Source organism: Platalea leucorodia (assembly GCF_965183815.1).
Source record: "Platalea leucorodia genome assembly, chromosome: 2".
NCBI lineage: Eukaryota > Metazoa > Chordata > Aves > Pelecaniformes > Threskiornithidae > Platalea > Platalea leucorodia.
In genome coordinates, this window is record NC_138824.1 from 121,080,006 (window position 1) to 121,104,807 (window position 24,802).

Genomic DNA, 24,802 nt, shown 5'->3' on the forward strand with positions numbered 1-24,802 from the left:
GTAAATAGTCAGAGCCCGTACAATCGTGAGGTTTTCCAGTATCACATCTTTCAGAGGTGAAGGGGGAACCTTGGAAGCGATGTGATGTTTGGAAAGGATCTGGAGAGACTAATGTGAGGTTTAGGAATGTATAGGGAGGATTGATAAATCAAGGTGGGAGATAATGACATTTTGATTATCTGGGGGAAGGAGAATGTGGACAATAGCAGTATGACGAAGGAAGAAATGGAGGAATTGTTTGCTCTGCAAGGGAAAAGTAGAATATGTATCCAAATTAGGGGGTAGGTGAGGAGGTCAGCAGCGTCAAATAGAAGGCCCAGAATAGTTTTGGTGTATTGACTTTGTCAAAGAAGCTGACAGAGAAAAACTATCAGGGAGATGAGGGAATAGAGAGAATTTTGGATTTGCTTTGTGAAAACAAAAATCAGGAATGAGTGAGAACTTTCCAAAGGCTGAATGACTGGAGTAGGCTGAGAATGGAGCTCTGTGGCATATTCACGGGCTATGAGGAGGAAGAGAGCCTCTTAAAGGAATTGGCTGAAAAAGAACTAAGGAATAAATTGATACAAGCTTTACACCATGGTCAAGGTCAGAATTTTACGTTAAGATCTATACCAAGAAAGAGCTTGATAGTGTCAAAAGCAGGAGAGCGGTAAAATTGAGAAGGTGTGATTTTTGAATTTGTACCGTTTACTGGAATACAATTACTGGAGCAAGTGGTTTTAGTGGAGTGAATCTTCACCCATGGTTTACCATTATATTTGCGCTGAAGCAAATGATAGTTAAATGTACAGCTAAACAGTAATGTTAAATGGAACTGTGAAATTGTAAGGCATGTAATCAGCAGTTACATTTGTTTACGGATACTTTAGTAACCCCCAGTGTGTTGTAAATATGCATATAAAACATAATCTGATAGCTTCTTCATTATCCGCATTTTATCACTGTATAGTGCTTGATGTTAATTTCCCCTGGTTCCTCACTCATTTTAATAGCACCTTACATCTTTTACTCGTTTTCTGTTCTGAGCAAAAATGCGCAAAATACCACTGGGACTGGTCCTGAACCGAGAAGGAGAGTGGGTGAGATGACCTAACAGGTCTTTCCAGCCTCTGAATTTGAAAGCTATGGTGAAGTCATGCAAGGCTTTGTAACTATTGAAATTTGTGATTTGTGGCTGTCTTCATGTTGCAGAATGAATCAGCAGCGAAATGTCAATGTTCTTAGATTTTCAATTCTCCATAGTTCTGCCATTTATTTTAACTTTTAAGGTTTTACTCTTCATTGTGAAACCTTAAAAAATTGAAAGCATTTCTGTTATTGTTGTCAGATAAATTGATTTCCCCCCACCCTTTAGTTTCTGAGGAAAGAGAAATTCTTTCCTTGCTAGGGTCAAACACATTACTATTTTAATGCACTGATACCTTTTTCCACCCCCCAGCTGAGGCCTGAAATGTGTTTATTTTTTATTGGAATTTAGGAAAAAATGTGGCTATTGATTTCTCAGTAGCAGTTAAACAGGGTATTTCAGATTGATACTCTAAATTTTGAGTAGTTGTGGTTCTGCTGTGGTCAGTGCTTTTTGGCTCAGGATGGAACAAGCATAGGCTCTGTGGCTTGGGTTCAGAGAAGAAGCAGTAAAACAGACAGACCACAATGCACAACTTAACTTGAAAACATTTAGCTGTCACAAAGTGAGACCTCAGATAAGCTAGGTTTTAACACCCTGTTGATGCCCTTAATTTATTACTTGATTTCCTGTTTTTGCTGCTGATAGTCCCCAAGAGCCCTACTGTTGCCTGAACACTGTAAAAAGATGGACTGAAGAGGTGGTCCTGGCCCAGAGGGCTTCAAACCTGAGTATGAACTTGACGTGTAAAGGGAAGCCAAAGATAAAGAGAGATGAAGGCGGAAGCGGCAGTGATCCAAGTGCCATAGCCTTTGTCACCATCAGGACAGGCGCTTTGGTGACAGGAACTCCTGAAGAGAAGGAAGTAAACAGGGAACAGGGCCTTTAGAGGATGGTTTCTCCCTTGGCTGATCAGCAGCACGGGAAATAGGCTTGTTGGTACCCTTGTTTAAAAACTTGAGCTAGAGGCAGAAGGTACCGTTCCCTGGGTGCTAGTGAGGCATGAATCTTGCTAGATCTTTTTCATACAAATGCGAGATAAACAAGTTTGAACAAGAAGGTAGATAATATTATAGAGAAGAGCTAGTTAATAGAAAGTTGCAAGATATGATTGAAAAATAGAAAAGGACAACAGTCTTCACAGCTTTTCAGGGTGGCTACAATTGCACGTACAAAGGATAGAGAAAAGAAAGTTGGCACACAAGATAGTGAGACAAGAGAACAGATTCTCGATGGATGCGCGGGAGAGGCGGTGTTTTGAGTATAAAAGGACGTGCAAAAGCATGGGTGTGCTTTGGATTTGTGGTTAGAGATCAGAGTTGGAAATATATAGATAAGCGCGTCCCTGTGGGACGCTTCCGGAAATGCAGACTTCCTGCGTCCCCTAAGGAAGTACTGACTTGCTGTCTCTCATGCGGCTTTCGAAGTGGATATTTTTGGTGGTATGTCTCCCCCAGTTCATAAGGCCCATTTTCTCATGTTAGATTTGTCTGTATTTTTTCTGCATGACGTCACTATTTAACGATTGTACTGGCACGATATGGCAGAATTCCTTTTTTCCCTTAGGACTGAACTCCTCAAGCCTTCTGTGTGTCAATTGTTTGCTCTGCAGTTCAGAAGCAATGAAAACATGTGGCCTCTCACTTAAAACTGAAGCAGCAGTCTTAAGAAAATGCTCTGTTCAGTGATGATAAACCAAAATCCACATTGCTCACTGCAGACTTGCAAAGAATGTTGTTTCTATCTGGGTCAGTATTTACTTGAATATTTTTGAGTTTGCTCGGGATACAGTAATGCCCTTTTCATGTTATGTTTTCTGGCAACATTTGAGAGAGTCTTTTGCAGACAGAATGTTCGCTCTAAGTGTAAGTTACACAGGTACGTGTTTACCTTCCTAGGCATACTTGTGGTCTGCTCTGGTTCAAATGGGAGCAGTGTCACTTGACATTCCAGAATAGCTGCATCACTGCAGTTCTAGTGAAGTGCCATACTCTGCACGCTCAGAAAATATTTGCTTCCTCTCCAGGTTTATTTTAATGTCTTTTGCTTTTTAATAATGCAGCAACATTCAGGGAGTTTAAGGAAATCCTATGTACACATGATCAGGGCAGAAGGGAAGGGAGGACCTAAATTCCTCTACTAAATTGTTTGAAAATTACATGGTAGACACTAATCCTTCTCCTTTACGCATATGGAAGTTGTGTGGGTGGTGTTTAAAACGCTGTATTTGAGATTATAGAGTGACACTTCCCTTTGGCATGTGTCAATAATAGTAAATAGATACCATCCTATATAAAAGTATTTTTAAAAAGCTTATACTTCAATCAGAGCATTTTTTAATTCATCATTCTTCAGTTACACTTGCTAATTTTACTATTGCAGAAGAAATATGGAGAAGTAGTGTCATTTTGAGAGGCTTGGGGGCGAAATGACTTATTTTAGGGTTTTTGACAAGACTCTTAAATAAGAAGACAGCCCCAAGGTAAATGCCAAGATACAGATGGTTTTGTTGATTTGAGAGATAAGATGTATGCAGAAAGCCCCTTCAGGAAAAAATATTTAGGATCATTTGTTTTATCTGTTTGGGGTTTTTTTCTTTCCTTAAATTGGTATGGGCTTGGTTCTACTCTAATGATGAGGAAAGGCAGTACAAAGACACTGTAGGGATGAATCGTTTCCTAAAAGTTTGGCAGATAGAGATTAGGTTTTCCTTGTAAAAGGTCCTCCATAACCTCCTTCTGCTGTGTAAGGCGTGCGTTTCAGCTTCCTTCATATTTTTGTTTCCTTCTAAAATTATTTCTCCGAAGTTTTTGAACTAATTGAAGGTTGTAATAAAGTAACATGGAGCACAATAACAGTATGTACATGTAATGTAGTCAGATATTTTTGTATTATTGCAGAGTCCTGTTATTTTCCCCAAATTATATTATAAAAAGACAAACTGTTACCAAAGCCCTGGGTGTATCTGTTCATAATATGTGCATGTGTAGTAGGGCTCTTAACTTTGGGCATCAAACATTGGAGGGAATTCCAGCCACCGTGTAGTGCCGTCCTCTCGCGTGAGCTACTCCCCAGGACGTTGTCTCAGCTGGAGCTGTGTGTGCGCTGCTGCACGGGGCAGCTACGTAACTATGATCAAATACCTGAACGACTGAGACACTGCACTTCCTCAGCCTAATTCTGGAGAGAACTAATGTTACCGGGATGTCGAATCACATCTTTCTGATGAGCTGTAGCAGAGCTGACTAACTCATCTCCTCCTAGACAAGTGTCCACAGGTTAGCCTAATAGCATGAGGCATGTGCAGAATACCTGCCAGCCTCCAGTGCAGGGTATCATTAGGGCATGATGCAACAAATATTACAAGGATAAAGATCACTGAAAATATTTATAGGAGATACCTTCTACAGTTCAGGAGCTGAATGCTGCAGGCAGTATTTCATTACAAACAGGATCCTGTTTTTTCTTTCTATAAAGGCAATATTTTTTTTCTGTTTAAAAAAATATATATATATTTAAACAACAATCTAAGCATGCTGTTAACTAGGACAGTCCCAATCTCAGCCTTGGTTTGATTGGTCCTGTTCCCTTCCCCCTCCCACTGACCCTGCCACCTCCCCAAACAATTAAAATAACTCTTTAGATTTTAATAAGGAAAAGGTGCCTTCAAAGGCTGTACACCCCTTAAAACACAAGAAAGCAACAGCAGCGAAATGTTAATTCAAACAGAAACTCAAGTTGCCAGCCATCTGCGAAAGCCTCTTTCACCCCCGCATCACTGTGGGAAGCATGGTGCGTGACCCCCGCCTAGATCTCTGCCAGAGGACGACGTTTCTCAGTGTGCCTGAAAGGTCACCAGTTTTCGGTGCTGTAGCACCAGGAGGAGAGGGTGTTGCAGAATCCTTCACCTTGTGAAGGCTCGGTAACACCCTTATTTTGGGTGAGTGTGTGCTGTCTGCAAGGTCTCGAAATAGCGCAGCAATTTGTATATATGAACTGGAGAGAGATGTTCAGGGAGAAATGATCCCTGGCTGGTGCTGTTTCAATGTATTTGGGAATGATAGCTGTATAAACGTAGCTGCTGAGAAATAGGAGTTAACGTGTTTCAACAACCAATTCTCACCTTTACTTAAGAAAGCAGAAGATGAAAGACCTACTCCACAAAGCTGCAGAAAAAAATCTTATTAATTTAGGGAATTTTAAATTGGCTTTTTTCGGACACTTGTTCTTGGACAAGTCCCACAAAATAACTTTAGATGTTATTTCATTAGCTAATCACTCATTTCCCAACATCTGGTTTCTGTCTTAGCCAAAGTACTAGCCAACAGAGCTCTAAAAATGTACTCTCCTGAAGACTTTTGTTTTTCTCTGTTGTTAGTGGTGTTTTGGGGGTGCAGGGTGTTAGTGAATAGATAGCGAAAGATCCTACTTATGAATTGCATCTAGTCAACATGGTTTCATGAAACTGTCTCAGGTGAGGCATGAAAAAGCAGTTCTTAAGGTGTAGTATGGCTATAATCATTCCTGATAGGTTCCCTGTTGTTTTTTATTTAAGTGTTATTGTCTTAAGCATTTAAAAACAAAAACAAAAACAAAAAAACTAAACCAAAACAACAAAACAAACAAACAAAACCCCCAAACAACCCCCACCCCTCCCCAAAAAAGAAAAAATCCCCCAAAAACTTCTCTAACCCCATTTCAGCATGATCCCAGTGCTGTAACCATTTAGGGTGGTTTACAAAGAAAATCAGAAAACATTTCAGAGTCATGGTTACAGGACCTGAATAAGCAGTAGGCACTTGAACTAAGACAACTTTAACACCACAAAAACACTGACATCTGTTCTCTGAACTTAGTGCAACATTTTGTTCTCTCTTTACCATAATCAAAATTTGATGTGCATTCTTTCTTAAATGGCATCTGATGTGGTATCTCTCTTCAGCTCTTTGTGGTTTCCTGTTTTTCGTACACAGATGAAAGTATCTGCTGAGATCTATTAAACTTCACATTTTATCATTTATGACTTTCTCAATATAAGCCTCCAAGTAACAAGTAGATTTCTTTGCACTTACAAATGTAGTGAATGCCTGATGTGGTAGAAATACAGGAGCGTGTCTTTAGTGTTGTACTTCAAATTACTACTTGTTTCAATTTAGGTTAACTGCATAATAGTTATTATGCAGGACCAACTTAATATAGTCAGTCTTTTTTTTTTTCCAACAGTACTGTACTACCAAGTAATATACATTTCCACATAAGAAAATAGTTAGAAAAACTGGAATAAAATATTTTGGCTCTTATAAAAATAAGGCCATATGAACTAATAAAAATTGCAAGAAATATTGACAAGTTTGTGAGGCCTGTGTCTTTTGTCATTTCAGCAGTTATTAACAGAATATTACTATGAATATGTGAGATCTTATTAAGTCCTGAAAATAGTTATATATTGGTACATAGTTATATGTTGGTTATATTTTGGTTAATTAAAGTATTTTTGAAATATCATATAATCTGCCCTCAATGTGAGGCAGAACTTTTTTGAGAGAAGGTGTTGTAGCTTTGTACAATTTGGATTTGACCCTAATGACATGAGAAGAAGAACTGCTATAATTGAACAATTTCTCATAGTTTTGAGAGTGATAAAACAGAGCACTTTCAAGTGATCAGCCTCATGTCAGATTCCAAATACAAGCACTTGGTTGGCAAAATAACTAATTTGCATTATCTCCGACTATGCAAATAGAAACAGTTTGACATAACAGGGCTTTGTATAATTGGATGTAATAGGTAATTTTAATTTCCGTTTATTCTGATTTCCCACCTTTTCCCACATTCACTACTCTCTGAAAATACTCCCCATCCTGCAAGAATGTGTGAAGGTGAAGATCTGAGAAGATGTGTCTTCTAATATTCACATAACTATCATGGGCTACGACAGGCCTTGGACCAGTATCGGTGGTATTTGGTTGATTGCTATCACATTACTTGACCAGTGTTTATGAGCTTTAGCTATAAAAAAGTCATCACAGTAGATACTAAATTGATGCTTATCATTCTGAGAAGAGAGACTGTGAAGAAGGAGCTCTTTACCAAGCACAGACCTGGTCCTTTACATTATCTTTGAGAAGGTGTGAGGTTGGTTGCTACACCTGCTTGGTAGGATATTTCAGTTTCTGCAGTGTTCTTTTTGTTGTCCTCCTAAAGGAGCTTGAATATTCATCATTGTAAATAAATGACACTTTGTTTGACTGTTTAAAGGAAGGTAACCTGCTCTTTCGTTTGCTTAGGCTGCTTTCAGAAAACTTGATTGTTTTGGTTTTTTTTTTTTTCCCGTAGAGAAACCAAATTAATGTTCCACTTCTTTAAAAGTCCAGTTCTGATGTCTAAATGAGGTATCAAATTTTAAATATGTGGTTTTATTAACTTTATTATTTCCACCCCTCTCACAGAACTATAGTGCCATGGAAAGTGTTCAGGCAGTGCCTTCATGAAGTTCATCAGATAAGCTCTGGTTTGGAAGCAATGGCTCTTAAATCTACTATTGACTTGACCTGCAATGACTACATTTCAATTTTTGAATTTGATATCTTCACTAGATTATTTCAGGTAAGATTTGAAAATTTTAGATACTTGTATGAATTTGAGAAGCTTAGTGCCCTGAGGCAAGTACCTATGGGCCAAGGAAGCGGATTTTTTTTAAAAACTGAAATAACTGAAACACTAGAATTCAGAAATAAATTGTGCGGTTTTTTAGTCCTTCAGAGGTGTTTGGGGCACCAACACCTACATCTAAAAACCTGAAAGCATCCAGTAACACCTGCTTCATTTCTGCACATATTTAGTATGATTACAATATCTTTGTGTTTGCTGCCTACTTATTTTTCACTGTTCTTAAATGCATTCCTAGAAATGTAGGCCTTCAGGTACTTAGATAAGTTTTACTTGTGTTTTCATTGTGCTTTTGTATCTATATATACTTACGTGAAGTGTTTCTACAAACACATAAGGAGAGTCGCGTGTGACTTTTTTTTTTAGGCTAAATGTAGGCCTAACTCTTTTCTTTATGAACATATTTTTGCCATTAATGCTCTGCTGTTTATTTACAATAAAGGACTATCTTTGGGAATAGCGTTAATTGTATTATTGTTAATAGGTAGTGTTTATCTGAAACAAGCTTACATGTATGTTACGTGCCTCTGTTAACCTTGTGTCCCTTCTACAGAACACACTTGAAGTATTTTAATCAATATAGAAGGCTGTGCTGGTTTGCATCCCTATTAGGTGTATTGATTCTGAATTTGTCACTTCGGATATTTCTTTTGTATATAGGAATCTTTAAGGTATAAAAGCATTTATTTGATCATTTACTTTCTTTAACCCACACAGTGATAAGCTGGTACAGAGCCTCAAGTTGTGCCAGGGGAGGTTTAGATTGGATATTAGGAAAAATTTCTTCACTGAAGGGGTTATCCAAGCACTTAGGGCCATGGTTTAGTGGTGGACTTGGCCATGCTAAGTTAACGGTAGGACTTGATGATCCTAAAGGTCTTTTCCAACCTAAATGATTCTATGATTGTTCTTTAGCCTGTTCGAGATATGTTCAAAATACCAATTTTATGTCAAAGCCTGGGCCATGTTTGTTCCATCTTCCATGTTATTCTGTGATAATCTCTGCTTAGCTTTCTTGGTTTTGCTGTTATGGGAAAGGGTGCCATTATGAAGTTGATATTAAGATTTGGCAGGAGATGGTTTTAGTTTACAGAGTTTTGATTTTGATCATCTCTTCTCCATTCTGAGTCAAAACTGTATCATAGTTGAAAATGTTATGGTGTCAGTAATCTCTCTGTTTAATTTAACCACAAACATTGGTCACTTATTAAAACACACCCAGGTTAGGGAGATTTGAACAAAACTTTGGGGGTTCTCTTTTATGAAATAATAAACTAGAGAACATAGATCATTGTACTTTATGCTGCTTTGGCAAAATCCCGCTATGCTTTGCCATTTATGTGAAGCTTTATATGATGAAGCATTCCTGTCTGAACGTTGCTGCTTTGGGATCAGTTTCTACTCTGTCAAAGTTTCTTCCTTTTGTTCAGTATTTGGCAAACTGGTATGGTGTTCAGGTTAGTAATCAAACCTAAATCTTGATCCCAGACTTGACTGCAAGATGTCTGGGGTCCATTGGCTGCAACATACCTCTCTATCAAATGCGTTTATTTAAGGTTCCTTTTGGTAGCATTTTTTCCCCTAATCATTCTGCTTGCAAATAATAACAGGGCTTGGGTTTTTTTTGTTGTTTGTTTTGTTTTAATCTATACATCAAATATAAAATTAAGTGAGAAGTCAGTGATCTGAGAAGTAACAGTGTGTCCTGACCCTATCTGGGGTCCTATAGATTGCATCGAACTTCAGGACAGAAGCCTCAGATGAGATTTATTTTCCTTGTTCTGTAAGCCAATGACTATCTGCTCACATTAGTTTCTTTGTGAGGCCACTGCTGGTTTGATTCATTACAGTGCCTTGTGCTAGAAAAAGAGTACTGGTACATGTAAGGAGAGAAGACTGGTAAGGATAAACTTCTAATTTAACAAGGAAGCAGAGAGCGGATTTTCGCCAAACAGATTACCAACTGGTGCAATAGCTGCGTAACTGCTGAAGTGAACTTGCACTGAACTTGGTCTGAGAACCTCTCCCAGAGGTTACATTTTACTTCTCTAGTTTTTAAACAGCTTCTGTAGCTATGTGTGCATACTCCCACAGAGAGAAGATCCCAATTGTTTAAGTAATCAAAATACTGTTTTGCCAACTGCGGGTTGTGTTACAGAAAAGCTGTGTTTATAAAGATGCTTATTCACAGAAGAAAGCAAGACTACTTTTTGTGGAGATCCTGTAAAAGTGAAGCTGCTCCCCCTGCCTCCCCTCTGTATGCATGCACAGCTTTAAGTGCTGCGTGCTCTGACCAGAGATAACGTTAGCACGGCAGAATGTGTAGCTGCTTTGAAGGAAAGGAACTTCATTCTGTCTCTGTTAACATGTTCGGTTAATTGTCCTTTTATGCAAAAATATTTCCATAGGAGAGAAGGTGTACAAATCTTTTCCCGTTTAACATTTCTGCTTTTGTAATACTCTTAAGTTCGTGTGCACAAGGCGAGCTATGAGTTCTGGCCCTTTCATTTTTCAGTCGTACCGTCACATCGTTTTCTAGGTATAGCAGTAGTGTGATACTCTGTAGAGAGTCCAAGTGTTTGAGGAAGATACTGTCTACTGTCAACTTAGAAGCTTGGTGGTTGTGATTAACCAAGGAATTTGCACGCTAACTGAATTTATTTGATAATGTACTGTAGCAGGCCTATATTACCGTGCTCCAACAAAACATCAAAGTACTGGGTGTTTAATCAGCCTTTTTTGATTTACATGCATGCGTTGGAGTAACACAACAGGAGAAAGAACGCTGTGTTGTTGTGAAGGGAGTGTCAGTCTTGGTGTGGTAAAAGGGGAAGAGCCAACTCCCTTTTTTCTCTGGTTAGGGCAGCTAAAATTTTTGACGTGATGAAGCCTCCTGGCATCCATCTTCGGTGAGGGTGCAGAGAGGAGCTGGCAAGGTGCGGTGTTGCATCTAGGATTGTGACTTCTTTTCTCCTTTCTTTTGTACAAATTTGAAAACTTGAAGTTTCTTACAGCCTCTGTGCTGAAACCTTACTGTTCTAGTTCATGTGTCTGATTTGAAGAAGTATTAATTTTAAAAATAAAGCAGGTGTTCAACCACATTTAATTAGTGGCTAGGGTTTGCCTGGGAAATGTATCATAATCTCAGGCAGAACTGTTAGGATACTCTGCTCAAGTGTGCCACGCAGGCATTTCATCTCTGCCTTACTAGCCCTTAGAAGCCCTTTTAAAGGGAATTTTCAGGGCCCACAAGAACACAAGCCTCTTCTCTTGTGTTGCTTAACTTCATCTGCCTTGATCTTTTGACAAATAAAAAAAAATCTCCAAACCATTCAGAGGCAGTTTCTTGTCTCTCCAAATGCTGGCAGTGAACACTTAATATATTTGTATAAATCTACTACTTAAAAAATCATCCGTCATTTACAGTAAAGGACTGTTCTGTGTTCTTCAAAGTGATAGCATATCAGGCATGTTTCACTGAGTTTTCTGAACCATTTGCTCTTCAGGTCAGCAAAGACTGTGATGAAGTGCTGTCAATATTTGTTCTGTTTTCTGGCTGTAATATCATTATGGTAACTGAAGAAATCAAGAAGTAGAGAATAAGAAAAGGAATGACAGCTCTAATTAGTGGCTTTATTAGGCTTCATTTGTTAGTGTTACTTATCATTAACTGTGAAAGTGCCTCAGGACCTCTCAAGAATAGGCTTAATTTTGTTTTTATTAAACCATCATGGAGCCATACTCTCCAGGTTCTAACTAAATATGATGTTTAATATTTTATGTAGCTACAAATGGGAGATCCCTTAAATTCAAGGTCTTCAAAATCTTTATCCAAAAATTTATACTTGGTGTTCTTGGAATAATTCTTTTGAAGGAACCCTTGTAGCAAAGCTGGGTATATAGGACAGTCTTTTTTACTATTTAGACCTTTAGCCCAAAGTGCGTATTTTTCAATTGAAGCTAAACCACTGTAGGTCTCTCTGACAAATTGACTTGAGTTCTATTAGAAATATGTAACTACCTGGCTGCATCTGTTTAATTGTTTGTCTTCTCTTTTTAGCCGTGGGGTTCAATCTTAAGGAATTGGAACTTCTTAGCTGTGACGCATCCTGGATATATGGCATTCCTGACATATGATGAGGTGAAAGCGAGGTTGCAAAAATACAGCACTAAGCCTGGGAGGTGAGAATTTTGCTGATTATTGCTTTCCAAATAAACTTGCTGTCTCATAAGCTACATAATTATTCTACGTTCGTACTTCTATATTGCGTGATACTTACACTCACTGCAATATTGAAGGAGTGAATTTCTAGGTGTTTTTTTGTTTGTTTGTTTTTTTGTTTGTTTGTTTATTTGGTTGGGGTTTTTTTGTAACAGAGTGAATCAGAGAAGTAGTAGGTAAAGCTCAGAACTCCACATTCAAAAAATGCTGACCTTTTATATTTTAAGACATAGGAATTTTGTAACCATGATCTGGTTTTTATGCCATAATTCTTCTACAGTGCTATGAAGCAAAAAAAAAAATTGTATTAGCACACGGAAGTCTAAATAAGTACAAATAAACAGGGGAAAAAAGAGAAATGACATTGCATTTCCTTTCTTCTGAATTAGGTGCAACAATGCATTCTTGAAAAGCATATTTGAAAATATGATTTGCTTTTCAAAATTGGCATTGAATTGTTGCTTAATAGTAAAGTAAAAATCATCTTAACTTCTTTCATGGTAGCACACTTAAATTACGAATTTAATCAGTGCTTATATGTTCCTTTTATGTTCAGTTTTTTTTCTTTGCCAGTAATGATTCTATATTACCAACTCTGCACCTAGAAAAGGAATCTGTCAGATTAAATATCATGATGCGTAGAGTTTTAAAATAATTTCTGGTGCTATACATACCGAATTATTCAAACTGAACTTTTACCATTTATGCCACTTCTGTTGTCCTATTTTTTTCTTCACTCAGATTAGAGAAATAAAAATTCACTAATGGATTTAATCCTCTGTTAGTTAACTTCCATTTTGCTAGTTTTACCTTTCAGTTATGAAGCTTTTTCCCCTAATGTCTAGTTATCTAACTTTGCTGCAGGATCACATGTATACGTAGTTAAAAGTGCATCATTTTGAAACTCGTTAGAGAAGTCTAGCAACAGTTACACCCACATTCTGTACTTGGTTTCTTTTGATTTTTAGCAAATAATATACTGTATCTTGTTAAGTTACCTGACTGGTCAAGTGCATATATACAAGAATCTTGTGTTTCCAGTAGAATAACATTGATTTTTAGCTAGACACTCATGAACACTATTATGGAAGTCAGATAACTAGGTTGATTTTGAGAGTGGTTGCTATACTTAGTATTTTCTGTATTATTGATTTTGATGCTGTGATTATAAAAGAGAAGTAATAAAGAAATTATCCCAAGTTGCCTCTATGTTCCTTGTAAATAGAGTTAGTTTTAAGATAACTTCCTATTGCATAAAGAAAATGACTTTCTGAATTGCTTAGGTGAAGTGCTGGAGTGTGAAAGAGGAGATATGAAGTGAAATTGCTTCTTTAATCTGTCTAAAATCCTGGAAATTACAAGATTCTGTTCAAATGAATGGTTACTACTTCAATGTAATGTTGGCCCTATTGAAGGTTGTAAGAGCTACGCCAGACTTCAGGGAGGCTAAGATTTCTCATCTTAAGCAGTTTGGAAGGAAATAAAATATTGATGTATAATTAAGAAAAGCTGCTCTATAATACAAAATTGAGTTTGTGGTATTTCACTGTGGGACGCTTTTCTGAATGAGGTGTTTGCATACAAGATGGTGTCTGACATGAAAGGGACTTGAGTTCTTAGTAAGAAGAACTAAACATGCCTGATACTGTTGCCTGTAATCTACTGTGCTCTCTGTCCACGTTATGTATGCTCCCAGCTATCACCTGTAACACACAAAAGTATTTAAATTTAAGTCCAGTTGGGTTGGTATTATCTGGTATTTTCTGAAGTAAAAGTGGTATTTCTTCTGTCCTGTTCACCTCCTCCGGTACACACAAAATGAACATTGCTAGCAGAGCAGTTTTTATTATTCATTATTCACATTTCTGTTGCATCTAAAGATGTTTTATATTTCCCCTCCCATTCGTTCAAGTGATTGGCCTGTGTATGCACAAAAGGTATATGTTGTAGCTATGGAGACTTGATAATATTGATAATGTAATACACTATTCTCGAAAAGGTTTATGAGCATGCCTAAATATATGTAATAGGGCTATTCACAGTGAATGTGCAGCTTTCACTTTGAGAACTAAAAAGCAAGCAAATGAAAAGCTGGGGGTAGGGTGCTACTGTTACCTTAGTTCTGCCCATGAGGAAATGACAGCATAAAAGATGCAGGTTTATTTAAGGTGATACAAAGAACACGGGGCAGAATTGGGCATCTGACCCAAATCTTCAGAGACCTTAATCAGTGTCTTAACCAGAGGCCATCCTTGCTCTCTTCACTTGTTTTGCTGAACTCCGATTAATACTGACTTTTTATTCATGCTGTTTTTATCAAGCTACATTTTCAGACTGAGTTGCACTCGCTTGGGACAGTGGGCCATTGGATACGTGACTGGCGATGGGAACATATTGCAGACCATACCTCACAATAAGCCTCTGTTTCAAGCTTTGATTGATGGCAGCCGGGAAGGATTGTAAGTACAAATTCCTATAGTCACCAGAGGTATGAAATCCTGATTTTCTTCTTCTTCTAAAGCTCATATGGGTAGTTATTAAAGATCTTTAAAACAGAGAATCTGGATATGGTGTTTAGCATTCCTTCGGAGTGTAAGGACCATCCCTTTTATTCATTTGAAAAACACTTGTTTCCAGGTAATTCCATTAACCAAAGTTAACCAAAGCCATATCTCATAGCAGATAAATTCCAGGAGAAAATAAAATGGGGCAGCTGTCACATTGATTCCTCTCCCACCCCCACAAGACTCCCAAATGCACTTAAGATTATTGAACAATTGCTACTGCCAGTTACTCATGTGTCTAACTCTGGACAATGATTTGAAAGCTATGTAATTGCTTTTTTATATATTGTGCAGCCAGAACATTTTCCAGGTTCTAATAGTTTACTGAAAAGATTTATAATTATAAGAGATTCTAAGTTTATAGGGAGAAGTAGTACATTTGTACTAGGTTGGCTGAAGTAACAGACAAATTTTTGGTGTCTGAATCTTTTCACTGGGATACATGTTTTGATATATTCACGTGATCATAATGAAAAAAAAAAAAGGGGAAAATTGATCAATCGTCTAAAAAAGATTGAGAAACCCTTTACAATCTTGCAATTTTTCTCAGTCCTGCACAGTCCAGTAATTTTTTTTCTAGGTATGATGATTTCATACCTGCAATAAAAAACACACTTATAATGGTACTGCTTCTACTTGACAAAAACTGAGCAAACAAAAACTAGAGCTGAGAATATTTAATGCAGAGTGAAGTTTTTGTACCCTATGTAAATATAACTTTCTCTCAGTGTGACTTAACAACACGACTTTCAAGAAACTGTTTCCAAGTTAGAAGTAACATAAATACGGAACAACTTAGGGTCTCTGTAATATCATTTAACCTATTCTTGATTTCCCACAGGATTGAAATGCTCCCATCAGTTCTTGCTTACAGTCCAGTCTGCATCTTGGATTCTCAGTGTAGATTTTTGTCATAATATGCACAGATTTATATATATCATAATACACACAGATATACACAAATGTGTGTTACCTTCTATTTCTGCTCCATTACTTGAAATAGTCTATAGAGTCACCAAGCGTGATGCTTGCAGTGGAGAGATCACTAGGAACGTACGCAAGTATAAGCTCACAGTGAAATGAAGATCTAAAATAATATTCTGTTGAGCTACCCCCAGAAAGTTATCTGCTAATCAAAGCTCAGATGCATTCTGGTGGTAGCTATGCATGTGATGTCAAAATCTTTCCTGTGCTTTTATAAATAGACTTGAGCATGTGTCAAAATGCATACGTAGCAATTCATTTGCACCCAAAAGATAAGAAAGATGGCTGAGGAAAGATGATGCATTTTAGTTAGTTTCCTGTAACTTATATATATTCTGCCCCTTTGAAATTTCATACATATTATTTAGCTAATAAAGCAAAAGAAATATGCATATATATATATATATATATATATATAACAATCTTCTTGTGATGCAGCTATCTGTTCCCAGATGGACGAAGTTATAATCCTGATTTGACAGGATTATGTGAACCCACACCACATGATCACATAAAAGTCACACAGGTATGTTGCAGTTTGTCAGTTATTTCTTAATCTTCACTTCCCTTAGTATCTCATCTAGCAGTGATAATAAGCTTTTATTAAAATGTGAGAAATAAATTCATAAGAGTGAAAATTATATTGTTGATAGAAGGGCTTAGATGAAGAACAGGATAATAATCCTTTAAACTCTAGAGCTGATGGTGATGCAGACGGCATGTCTTGAAAAGTTTTGTTTATTCTAAGCCTCTTCCAAGTGAGAAATGTGTTAATGGTTATTAAAGATTTTTCTGATATTTATGTTACAGGTTTATGTAGCTTGATGTTTCCTTGCCAATAGCAGATGGGAATACAGAAGTAGAATCAAGATCAAATGTAGTTTTGAAGCCTGAATAGGAATGGTACAGTTTGTTGACAAGTCCTGGAGGAAGAGTATAGTTCATATATCACAAAGATACCAGTTCCAGGGTCTCTCTCCTTTCTTCTTTGTCTGTTATGCATGAGAGGGAAAAGCAACAGAAATAATTAGGTGCCTAAAGCGAGACACTTTGCAGAGGAAATTAGAATACCTAGCTGTGTTTGTAGTCTTGTTAAGTGATGATGTGATAAACTAATGTGCAGATGTCTGATACTCAACTAATGGGAAGTAGCCACCACAAGACAAATGCTTGATTAAAAATGGTGCTGAAATTAACACTAGAAGGTTAAGGTATACTGTATAGAGTATTTTTGCTGACAAAAGCATCAGGAAGACTTGAGGATATGTTCAAGGAAAGACATCAGACTAGATACAAGCCATAGTGTTTCAGATGGTCTTCCATTTCTTCAGAACAGACTGGATGACCTGCTGAATATTCTGTAATTCGGAGTCCTCTATGTGCATTCCACCTCCAGAAATACTTTAGAAAAGCATTCATTACCGTCTACGGTATTATCAGGAATACCATTATGGAAATATCTGTTTCCTAAGTAAGAGAATTCCTAAAAACAATTACCTGAAGAAACTCTGAGTACTTCCACTTACCTGACTTCCCTCTTTTCCCTGCAGTCTTAAAATAGTAATGAAAGAGTAATGCAGAGATATCAGGTATTTGTGTTGCACAGAACAATTTTCTAGACCCGTATCCTTACTTTTCCTCAAGGAAAGAAAAAGCAGCTTAGACATTCTCAGCAATTACCTTTTTCTTCACAAGCCGATCATGTTGTATTTTGAATTCACTGAATGAATCCAGTTGCTTCTGAACTTGTAGTTATGAGGACACCATGAGTTAATTCTGATGGCAATTCAACAGAGTCTGAACTATGTGAATGCTGCCTTAAATAATGTATAACTGCAGTAGTGTAAAGCTGTCACTAGAGCTGCTTAAACTATGAAAAGATGGTATAAAAGTGGCTGCAGGTCTAGATTGCTGCAGATGGATTCTTTGCAAGAGCTCCACCATAAGCATCTTTTGTATATACTGACTACAGCTGCAGATATGAGCTCTTTTATTTTCTCTTTTTCTTAACCTCATCTCCTCTCCTTTTACTCAGCAGTAGCTGCTTATTTTCCAGTGATCTTGATTCTACTTATTTTAAGCTTTCAAAATTTGGTTTTTCAAGACTAAAAAAGCTTTATTTCTACACAAATGCATTTGATTGCCACTTCCCCAACAATACCTAATTCTAGAAGACTCAAGTTTTATCTATTATTTATTCCTCCTGAAGGTGTTCTTATACCTTCTTGTCAGTCTTGTAAGGATACAAAGTGCTGAATGATCTGTGCGTGACTGTTGCCGTGTTATCCTGGAGGGTATGCTTGCCATACTTCCTTCACAAGGGTGGTTTACCTCAGTTAACCATACCACCATACTACATCCTTGCTGTAGGTAGAAAGCCCTCTTGCTTGTCAGTTTTCAGTCCGATAACTTTTATTAGTCCTAAATTCATACCTAGAAAAGGAAATCCCAATTTTCGTCCCATTTATCACTTAATTTCTCACTTACAACCCTGTGTTCATTATCTTCCTCTTAACTGCCACCAAGGAAAAGCAGGATGTATGCCTTGCGTAGTAGCTACATGTGAGAAGTCTATAGAGAACCTAACAGGCACAGATATTTTGAACTTTTTTTGTAGCATGTATTGTAGTGTATCACAGGTGTGAAGAAGCAAAAAAAGTAAGCTGTTTCAGTAACCTTAGTGTGGCTTTTAAATAGATCAGTAGCGATAGTTTCCTTGACTAATAAGCGGGTTGGAAAACGGGGGACTCGGAGAAATGTTTGTCACTACTAGTGCTTAAGTATATTCTTTGTGAACAAATCACAGTGAAGAAATAATCACTTGACTTTCTTTTGTTACAGGAGCAGTATGAATTGTACTGTGAAATGGGTTCCACTTTCCAGCTGTGTAAAATCTGTGCAGAGAATGACAAGGATGTGAAGATAGAGCCTTGCGGACACCTTATGTGCACTTCTTGTCTTACAGCATGGCAGGTACTGTCATAGTTCAGTTAGTGGAGAAGAGGATGGATTTCTCTGTTACATCCCTGTTTACAGTGTGGATATATGTTTACTTTTCCAGGTACTCAGTAAGAGGGTTCAAGGACATATATATTTAAAATGATAAACTTTTTCATTTTGTGGACCAAAATCTGTGAAAAATAAAGTTCCAGGAGTCATTAAAATCTGGACTTGTAGGCTTGCCATGGCCGTTTGCTGACTGCTGCTAAGTGGAAAATATTTCCTGAGCACAGTATCTATTCAGACAGTGAAAGCTGGGCATTTGGTGCCAGTTCAGCCACCTGGGTCACTTCTTGATGTATTCAAAAGGCGTGAAGAGGACAGGTAGCAGCTGGGAGTGGATAACTGACTAGACAGCATTTTGTAAGGAGACAGGATGTCTTTGGTGAGAGAAGGATTCAATCAGTAGTACAAGTCATGAAATGGCCTGTGGAAAAATAAGCTTAGGATTCTTGTATTTCATGTTAATAATATGTAAAGCGCTAAACCACCTAGCTTTAGGTGGTTGGTGGGGTAAAAGATTGAATGGAGGGGAAACTGATTTCTCAATGTCATTTACAGAATATCCCAAAAAACTCAGAGACTTTCTGGTGACACAGGTTGGTGTGTCTTGTCCATCTTGTTCATGGACACACCAGTCCATCGAAAAAGGGAGGACTGGTACCTTTAGTTCAGCACAGCTAACAAGCATTTGACAGTCAAAAGCAGAGGTCATTGCTCTTTACAACTTCAGACTTTCCCCTAATAGGTGCTTTTCAAGCTGAATCAGTTCTGCCTCCTTCTCCTGGCCCCTTTCTTCTTTCGTATCTGTGTTTTGTGGGGAGAAGTAAGGGTCATCCCATTCTCAGGAAGGACTCTGTTCCACAGTTAGGCACCAGTCTTTGGTTACAAATGTAGTGAGAAGAGTAAAAAGAGTCCTTGACTCTAGTCCATTTTTGACCTGGTTTTAAATGAGTTCATCTCAGTTAATGAGCTTTCATTCTCATGTTTGAGATATGACTTAAAGTACTATAGTTTTTCTTTTCAAATTCCTAATTAAGAAATCATCATTGGCAAGCTGACACGATGTATCAGAAGTTATCATTTGAGTTTTCCTTCCATTAGCAATAAAGCTTGCTGAAAAAGAAGTATTCGTAGTTTCCGATTTTGTGTTCTTTCTGAAATTTGAGTTTGATGCTCCAAACACAAATCTTTCAAATTGCCCACAGATCAGAAATTCTGAGAAAATTCCATTTCACTACTAAGCAGCTGCTGAGCTGGAACAATATTTCTCATTTCAGGAGTACCCTTTCGCTGTTCTTACCAGTTTCATTCTGAATGACAAAAATAGAGGTTTGACTGTGTTAATCTTTGACCTAAGAAAATTCTGAGGTCTGTAGCTTTTGCCTTTTTTTTTTTTTCTTTTTCCCGCCCCCCCTCCTCATAGCTGAAAGAACTAAGCAAAAGGACTGAAATCTTTGTACTTTTGATTGCCTGGTGTCTCATAGCATGCTATCAGCATGTTCCAAGCTCAGTACTTTGGCCAATGGCTAGGGATTCAGGAAGAGGACAACAAAGCATTTTAGTCTCGGAGAACTGACATGTTCGAAAACATCAAGCTTCATCAGAACATTGCAACCGGCTGTAATCAGCCAGGTACATTTTGGACTTCATTACAAATTCAACTTTTGTATAATTCGTGAGGCAATGAAGAAATATTACACTGTAACAGCATCAGCTGCTGCGAGCTTCTGGTGGGCTAGTGTTTAACTGGCAGCATATAATGGCTCATTAGACATGCCTCAAGAGGTCCAATACAGATGTTTTCACTAAGCAGAAAAAAATTGAATAAGCAACATCAGATCTGCATAGAATACTAAGGATGATTCAGAGTTGTTCAGCTTTATGGAGATCAGTCTCTCAAATGAGACTTAGTTTAACTGTTTCCTTTTTGTATTATGCAACAGGAGTAAAATGTCATTTTCTTCCACAGAAATCTATTCTTGTCTAAAAACTACGTATCTGGACTTCATTCTAAAAGCATATGGGCATATATGCTGCATTGTAAGGTTCACGATAGCTACTCTCTCAATGTTCTAAATAACTTTTCTGTGGGCATGGACAAACGCGTGTATTCACATAGACATCTCGGATCTCAGTTTTAATTTCCCAGTTGTATTCATACTGTTGAATGCAGGTCTCTGCTGCTGTGATTGGTTACCCAGTATATTTTGGTGAACTTAGTGCTTTTGAAAAGAAAGGAAGGAAACTGCTAGTACAGAACTGTTTGACAACACAGGTACAAGAAAGCCTTGAAAATGAAAAGCTCTGTGCCTCATCTGTAAAGCTGTTTTTAGAAAATGAAACAGTAAAGAATTGTATGAGTACGGGAGGACTTCTGTTCATTTGACGGTGATTACTTCAGTAGGTCCATATAATTTGGAGGTACTCTTTGAGGTAGTAAGTGATGTTGACTAGTCCTCTGTAATAAGGATGCAAGGCTGCTAAAAGTAGCTTACACGTATCTTTCCATACAAAGTGAAAATCCTGTACTAACCATGTAAATAGACATGAGTGTTGTCAGGAGACATCACTTATAGTTATCTGGCCTTGGGATACAGTTCTTCCACAAACTGTAAAATCATCTGTCAGTTTGGTAAGACTGGCAAGTGTCAAGATAAAAATAATGCTAGAAAAAAATTAAAGCTGTACTTACTTCTGAGAAATCAAAAAGCTGTGCTTCCTTGATGATATTTCAGGATAGGTAAGTTGTTTAGAATTAATTTTGATGTTCGTATCTTTTTAGCTGTCTGTCTACCTGACTGCAAATATGACACAATGTGATTTCTGATTCAGATCGAATTATCTTGATCTCTCAAAGCTTCAGGGATCTTTTGGGTGTGGTGTGGTTATTTTGTTTGGTTTGGTTTTTGTTTGTTGGTTGTGGGGTTTTTTTAATTCAAATCTACATTGTGCCTCTTGATGGAAAAATTTCTTCATAAGTGCTTGAAAGACTTGTCTCTGATATTTTTGTTCATTAGTAGCCTGAAACCTACTTTAAAGGCTTTTTGATTACTTCTGATAAGGAAAAAATATTTCTGAAATGAGTAAAAAGAATGGAAATATGGCTGCTTGAAAATCATTTAACACATTATACCGCTTAGAAATTACAATTCAAGTAATTCTTGTTTCTGATGACATATAAAAATAGTTCCTTGGTTTACATAATTTGTTGAAAATGTAGTAAAGTCCTGGTTTGTTACTTAACATGTCAAAAAATGTTTGTAGCTTTAGATGTTCTGTTGCATATCGTTGAACGATGGTAATGTTGCAGCCATGATGGACTTTATCTATGTTCTTCAGAGAATAAGAACTGCATGCCCTAAAGCTCACTGCATTTTCTAACTTAGAATGAAAAATAAATACTTTTATGTTAAATATAAAAGATATATAATGAAATGCATTATCTCTGTTTACACACCTCACCTTCTTTCCTCTGAAGAAATAGGAAAATTGTAATCCTAAAAGGCAAAGTGTTACTTCCTGACCTGTTACACTAAGACAATTACAATTTTGGTGCTTTGTAGATATAATGGTTGCATTTTGATTAGTTATTTTTAAATGAAGCTTAATCTTTTGGAGAGACAGCTTTAAAAGTGCAGTCATTTTACCATTTACTAAAGTTAAATATCTGTGAATGTTTCCTGTTTACTCCAGTGCTTCTTTACAAGCTCTTAGAGACCTGTTAAGGGCATTTTTGTGTAGAAAGATATAAGACCTACTTTTTAAATTACTTTTATTTTTTATTTTTAAAAATTTATGTACTTTTTTGTCTTACTCTAGGAATCTGATGGCCAAGGCTGTCCTTTCTGCCGCTGTGAAATCAAAGGAACTGAACCAATCATTGTGGATCCCTTTGATCCAAGGGATGAAAACTCCAGGTGTTGCAGTATTATTGATAGCTTTAGTATGCCCATGTTGGACTTGGATGACGATGATGATAGAGAGGAGTCTTTAATGATGAATCGCTTGGCTTCAGTCCGAAAGGTAAATTTTCAAATACTGTACAACAAATAAAGCAATACATTTGTAAATGAAGCTGGCCGTACCTTTAACCAATTGAGAGGTCGCACTTCATGCTTTAGGTTTCAGCAACTCACTGAACAGTTCCTGGGTTGAAAAAACAAAATGCATCAATATTGCAGCAATAATACCGACGTTGGATAGGAGGGGAAAAAAAAAAAAATTCCAGATTCTCAGCTGATGTGAACTGAGTTAACTCTGTTTATAATGGAGGAAGCTTGAGTTTGCACCAGCTGAGACTTAGCCAAAATACACTGTATGGACAATTCCCTGAACTTTTATTTGTAAGGAACAAAAAATTTCATGTATACAGAATATATTATTAATTTTCTGCACATGTATGTATACACATGCACAGAATGTTTTAGGATTAAACTTGAGTTTTTAAATAGGTTATAAATCTTATTGCTTTGTAAAGGTGACTTGGAACCCAATTCGTATTACACACAAGTAGCTTTTAATCGTGTTTCGTGTGAGTTGTCTATGATGTTTTTCGGTGTTTTTAGTATTAGGTACTTTTACCAGGAAAAGCATATCTGAGATTATTCATAGTGACTTTGTGTTTTGGGATGTTTTTTGTCCTGAAAGCGCTCTGTGTTAAATTTTGGGATCTTTCTTTAGTCACAGGAGATTTTATCACAGATAAATAAGTACTATCATTAACGACAGTTTATTTTATGTCGGTAGTTTTTGCTACGATATTTTAGCCCTGAATAGATATTGTCATAGGCCACGCCACACTGAATTTTACAGTGCATTTTCTAGAATTTACCTTTTACTACGATCATCTAGATTGAATAGTTGCCTTGGAATTAATTCTGTAACATCTTACTCTTCCATTTCCTTATCGTTCTATTTGGTTTTTAAAAAAAAAAAAAAAAAAAAAAAGTGTTTCACCCTCATATCTGAGAGTATCTGTCAGTTAATATACATACTTCTGATATGCTTCCTAATCTCTTAAGTCATATGAATCATTCTTGTGTTGTGTATGTAATACAACAGGGCCTACTCTTGGGAACAGTTTATCCTTCCTGCCTGGACCTAAATTGCAGTCTGCAGCCTGACCTCTGTGAGATAGCCTTGAATTGATGTGCTTTTATAACACTATCACTTCCATGATAAGGCAAAAATGCATTATGCTTTTATCAAAAGAAGGAACAATAGGCTTTACTATAAGAAGTCTTGTTTTCAGTATCCCCCAAGTGCTTGAGTGCTTTCGTGCTTGCTATTTTTGTCGTTAATTTCATCGTTCGGTGAAAGAAACCTACAAATTATCCCTGAAGTTTAGGAACAGCGTTTTCCACTCTTTGTTAGCTTCTTGAAGTCCTTACTTGAAAATGTTGAACTATCAGGTCATTTGGTGATTTTCAGCTGCTGTTTTCTTCTTAAAACTGTTACCAATGGTTATACAGTGATGCTCTTAACCACACCACCTGTGTGGAATATGGCATTATTTATATACGCTTTTTGTTAGTAATGCCTTCCTCAGCCTTGTCTGTTTCTTTTAATCATTATTTATTTTTCCTGCTAGTGTTTCTTCAGAGCCTGCTAGAAGAAATTCTTGTTTTCCCTCTATGACATTACATAAGATTTTACACTTTTTGTATTTTTCTTTTGTTTCTTGTTAATGCTGTTAATATGAACATGGTACTGCATAATGTCTGTGTTGTAGTCATTTGATTTGTTGAAACAATGGAAGTTAGATGATAGACACTAATTTAGTTCTTGCAGCCAGCCTGCTGATATTGTTGTGACTTTGCAATCCCAGGGAACGAGTTTTTCAATTCTTATTTTATTGCAAGGATTGCCACATGCTTTCTCAACATAAACCTGTTAATCCTTGAAAATCAAATGGGCTGATTTTTGTCTCAAATCACCTGGCTAGACCATGTGGTATTACTGAGAAAATCTTCTTGTGGCAGATCTGGCTAGTAGTGAGCTGGGGTGTTAAACTTGCTAGAAAAGGAAAGTTCCAGGGACATGAAGTCCTGATGAAATTCACTGTAGGGCTTCATGATGTGTTGCGGAAATATTCAAATAAGTCCTTTTTGTCCTGAAAGCCTTGTGGGAGGGGGGCTGTTAAAATGTTTCTAAGATGCTTCTACCAGTTTTCACTTTGGGACTTGTACTTGGAATATATTCATAATGCAAAGCATAGTTGCAGTAAACTCA

At 37.1% G+C, this 24,802-nt stretch overlaps 1 protein-coding gene across 4 annotated transcripts in view; it reads left to right on the forward strand.

Annotated features, from left to right (window-relative positions):
• The window catches only part of CBLB (Cbl proto-oncogene B), a gene marked incomplete at its 5' end in the record, with an annotated part of 135,595 nt that overhangs the window by 73,504 nt on the left and 37,289 nt on the right, over nt 1–24,802 (forward strand). For all 4 annotated transcript variants that reach the window (XM_082336900.1, XM_082336901.1, XM_082336902.1 and 1 more), the window contains 6 exons: nt 7,579–7,735; nt 11,859–11,980; nt 14,342–14,479; nt 16,007–16,094; nt 18,410–18,541; nt 22,391–22,594. In XM_082336900.1, the coding sequence (XP_082193026.1) occupies nt 7,579–7,735; nt 11,859–11,980; nt 14,342–14,479; nt 16,007–16,094; nt 18,410–18,541; nt 22,391–22,594 (841 nt within the window). The remainder of the gene's footprint in view (nt 1–7,578; nt 7,736–11,858; nt 11,981–14,341; nt 14,480–16,006; nt 16,095–18,409; nt 18,542–22,390; nt 22,595–24,802) is intronic.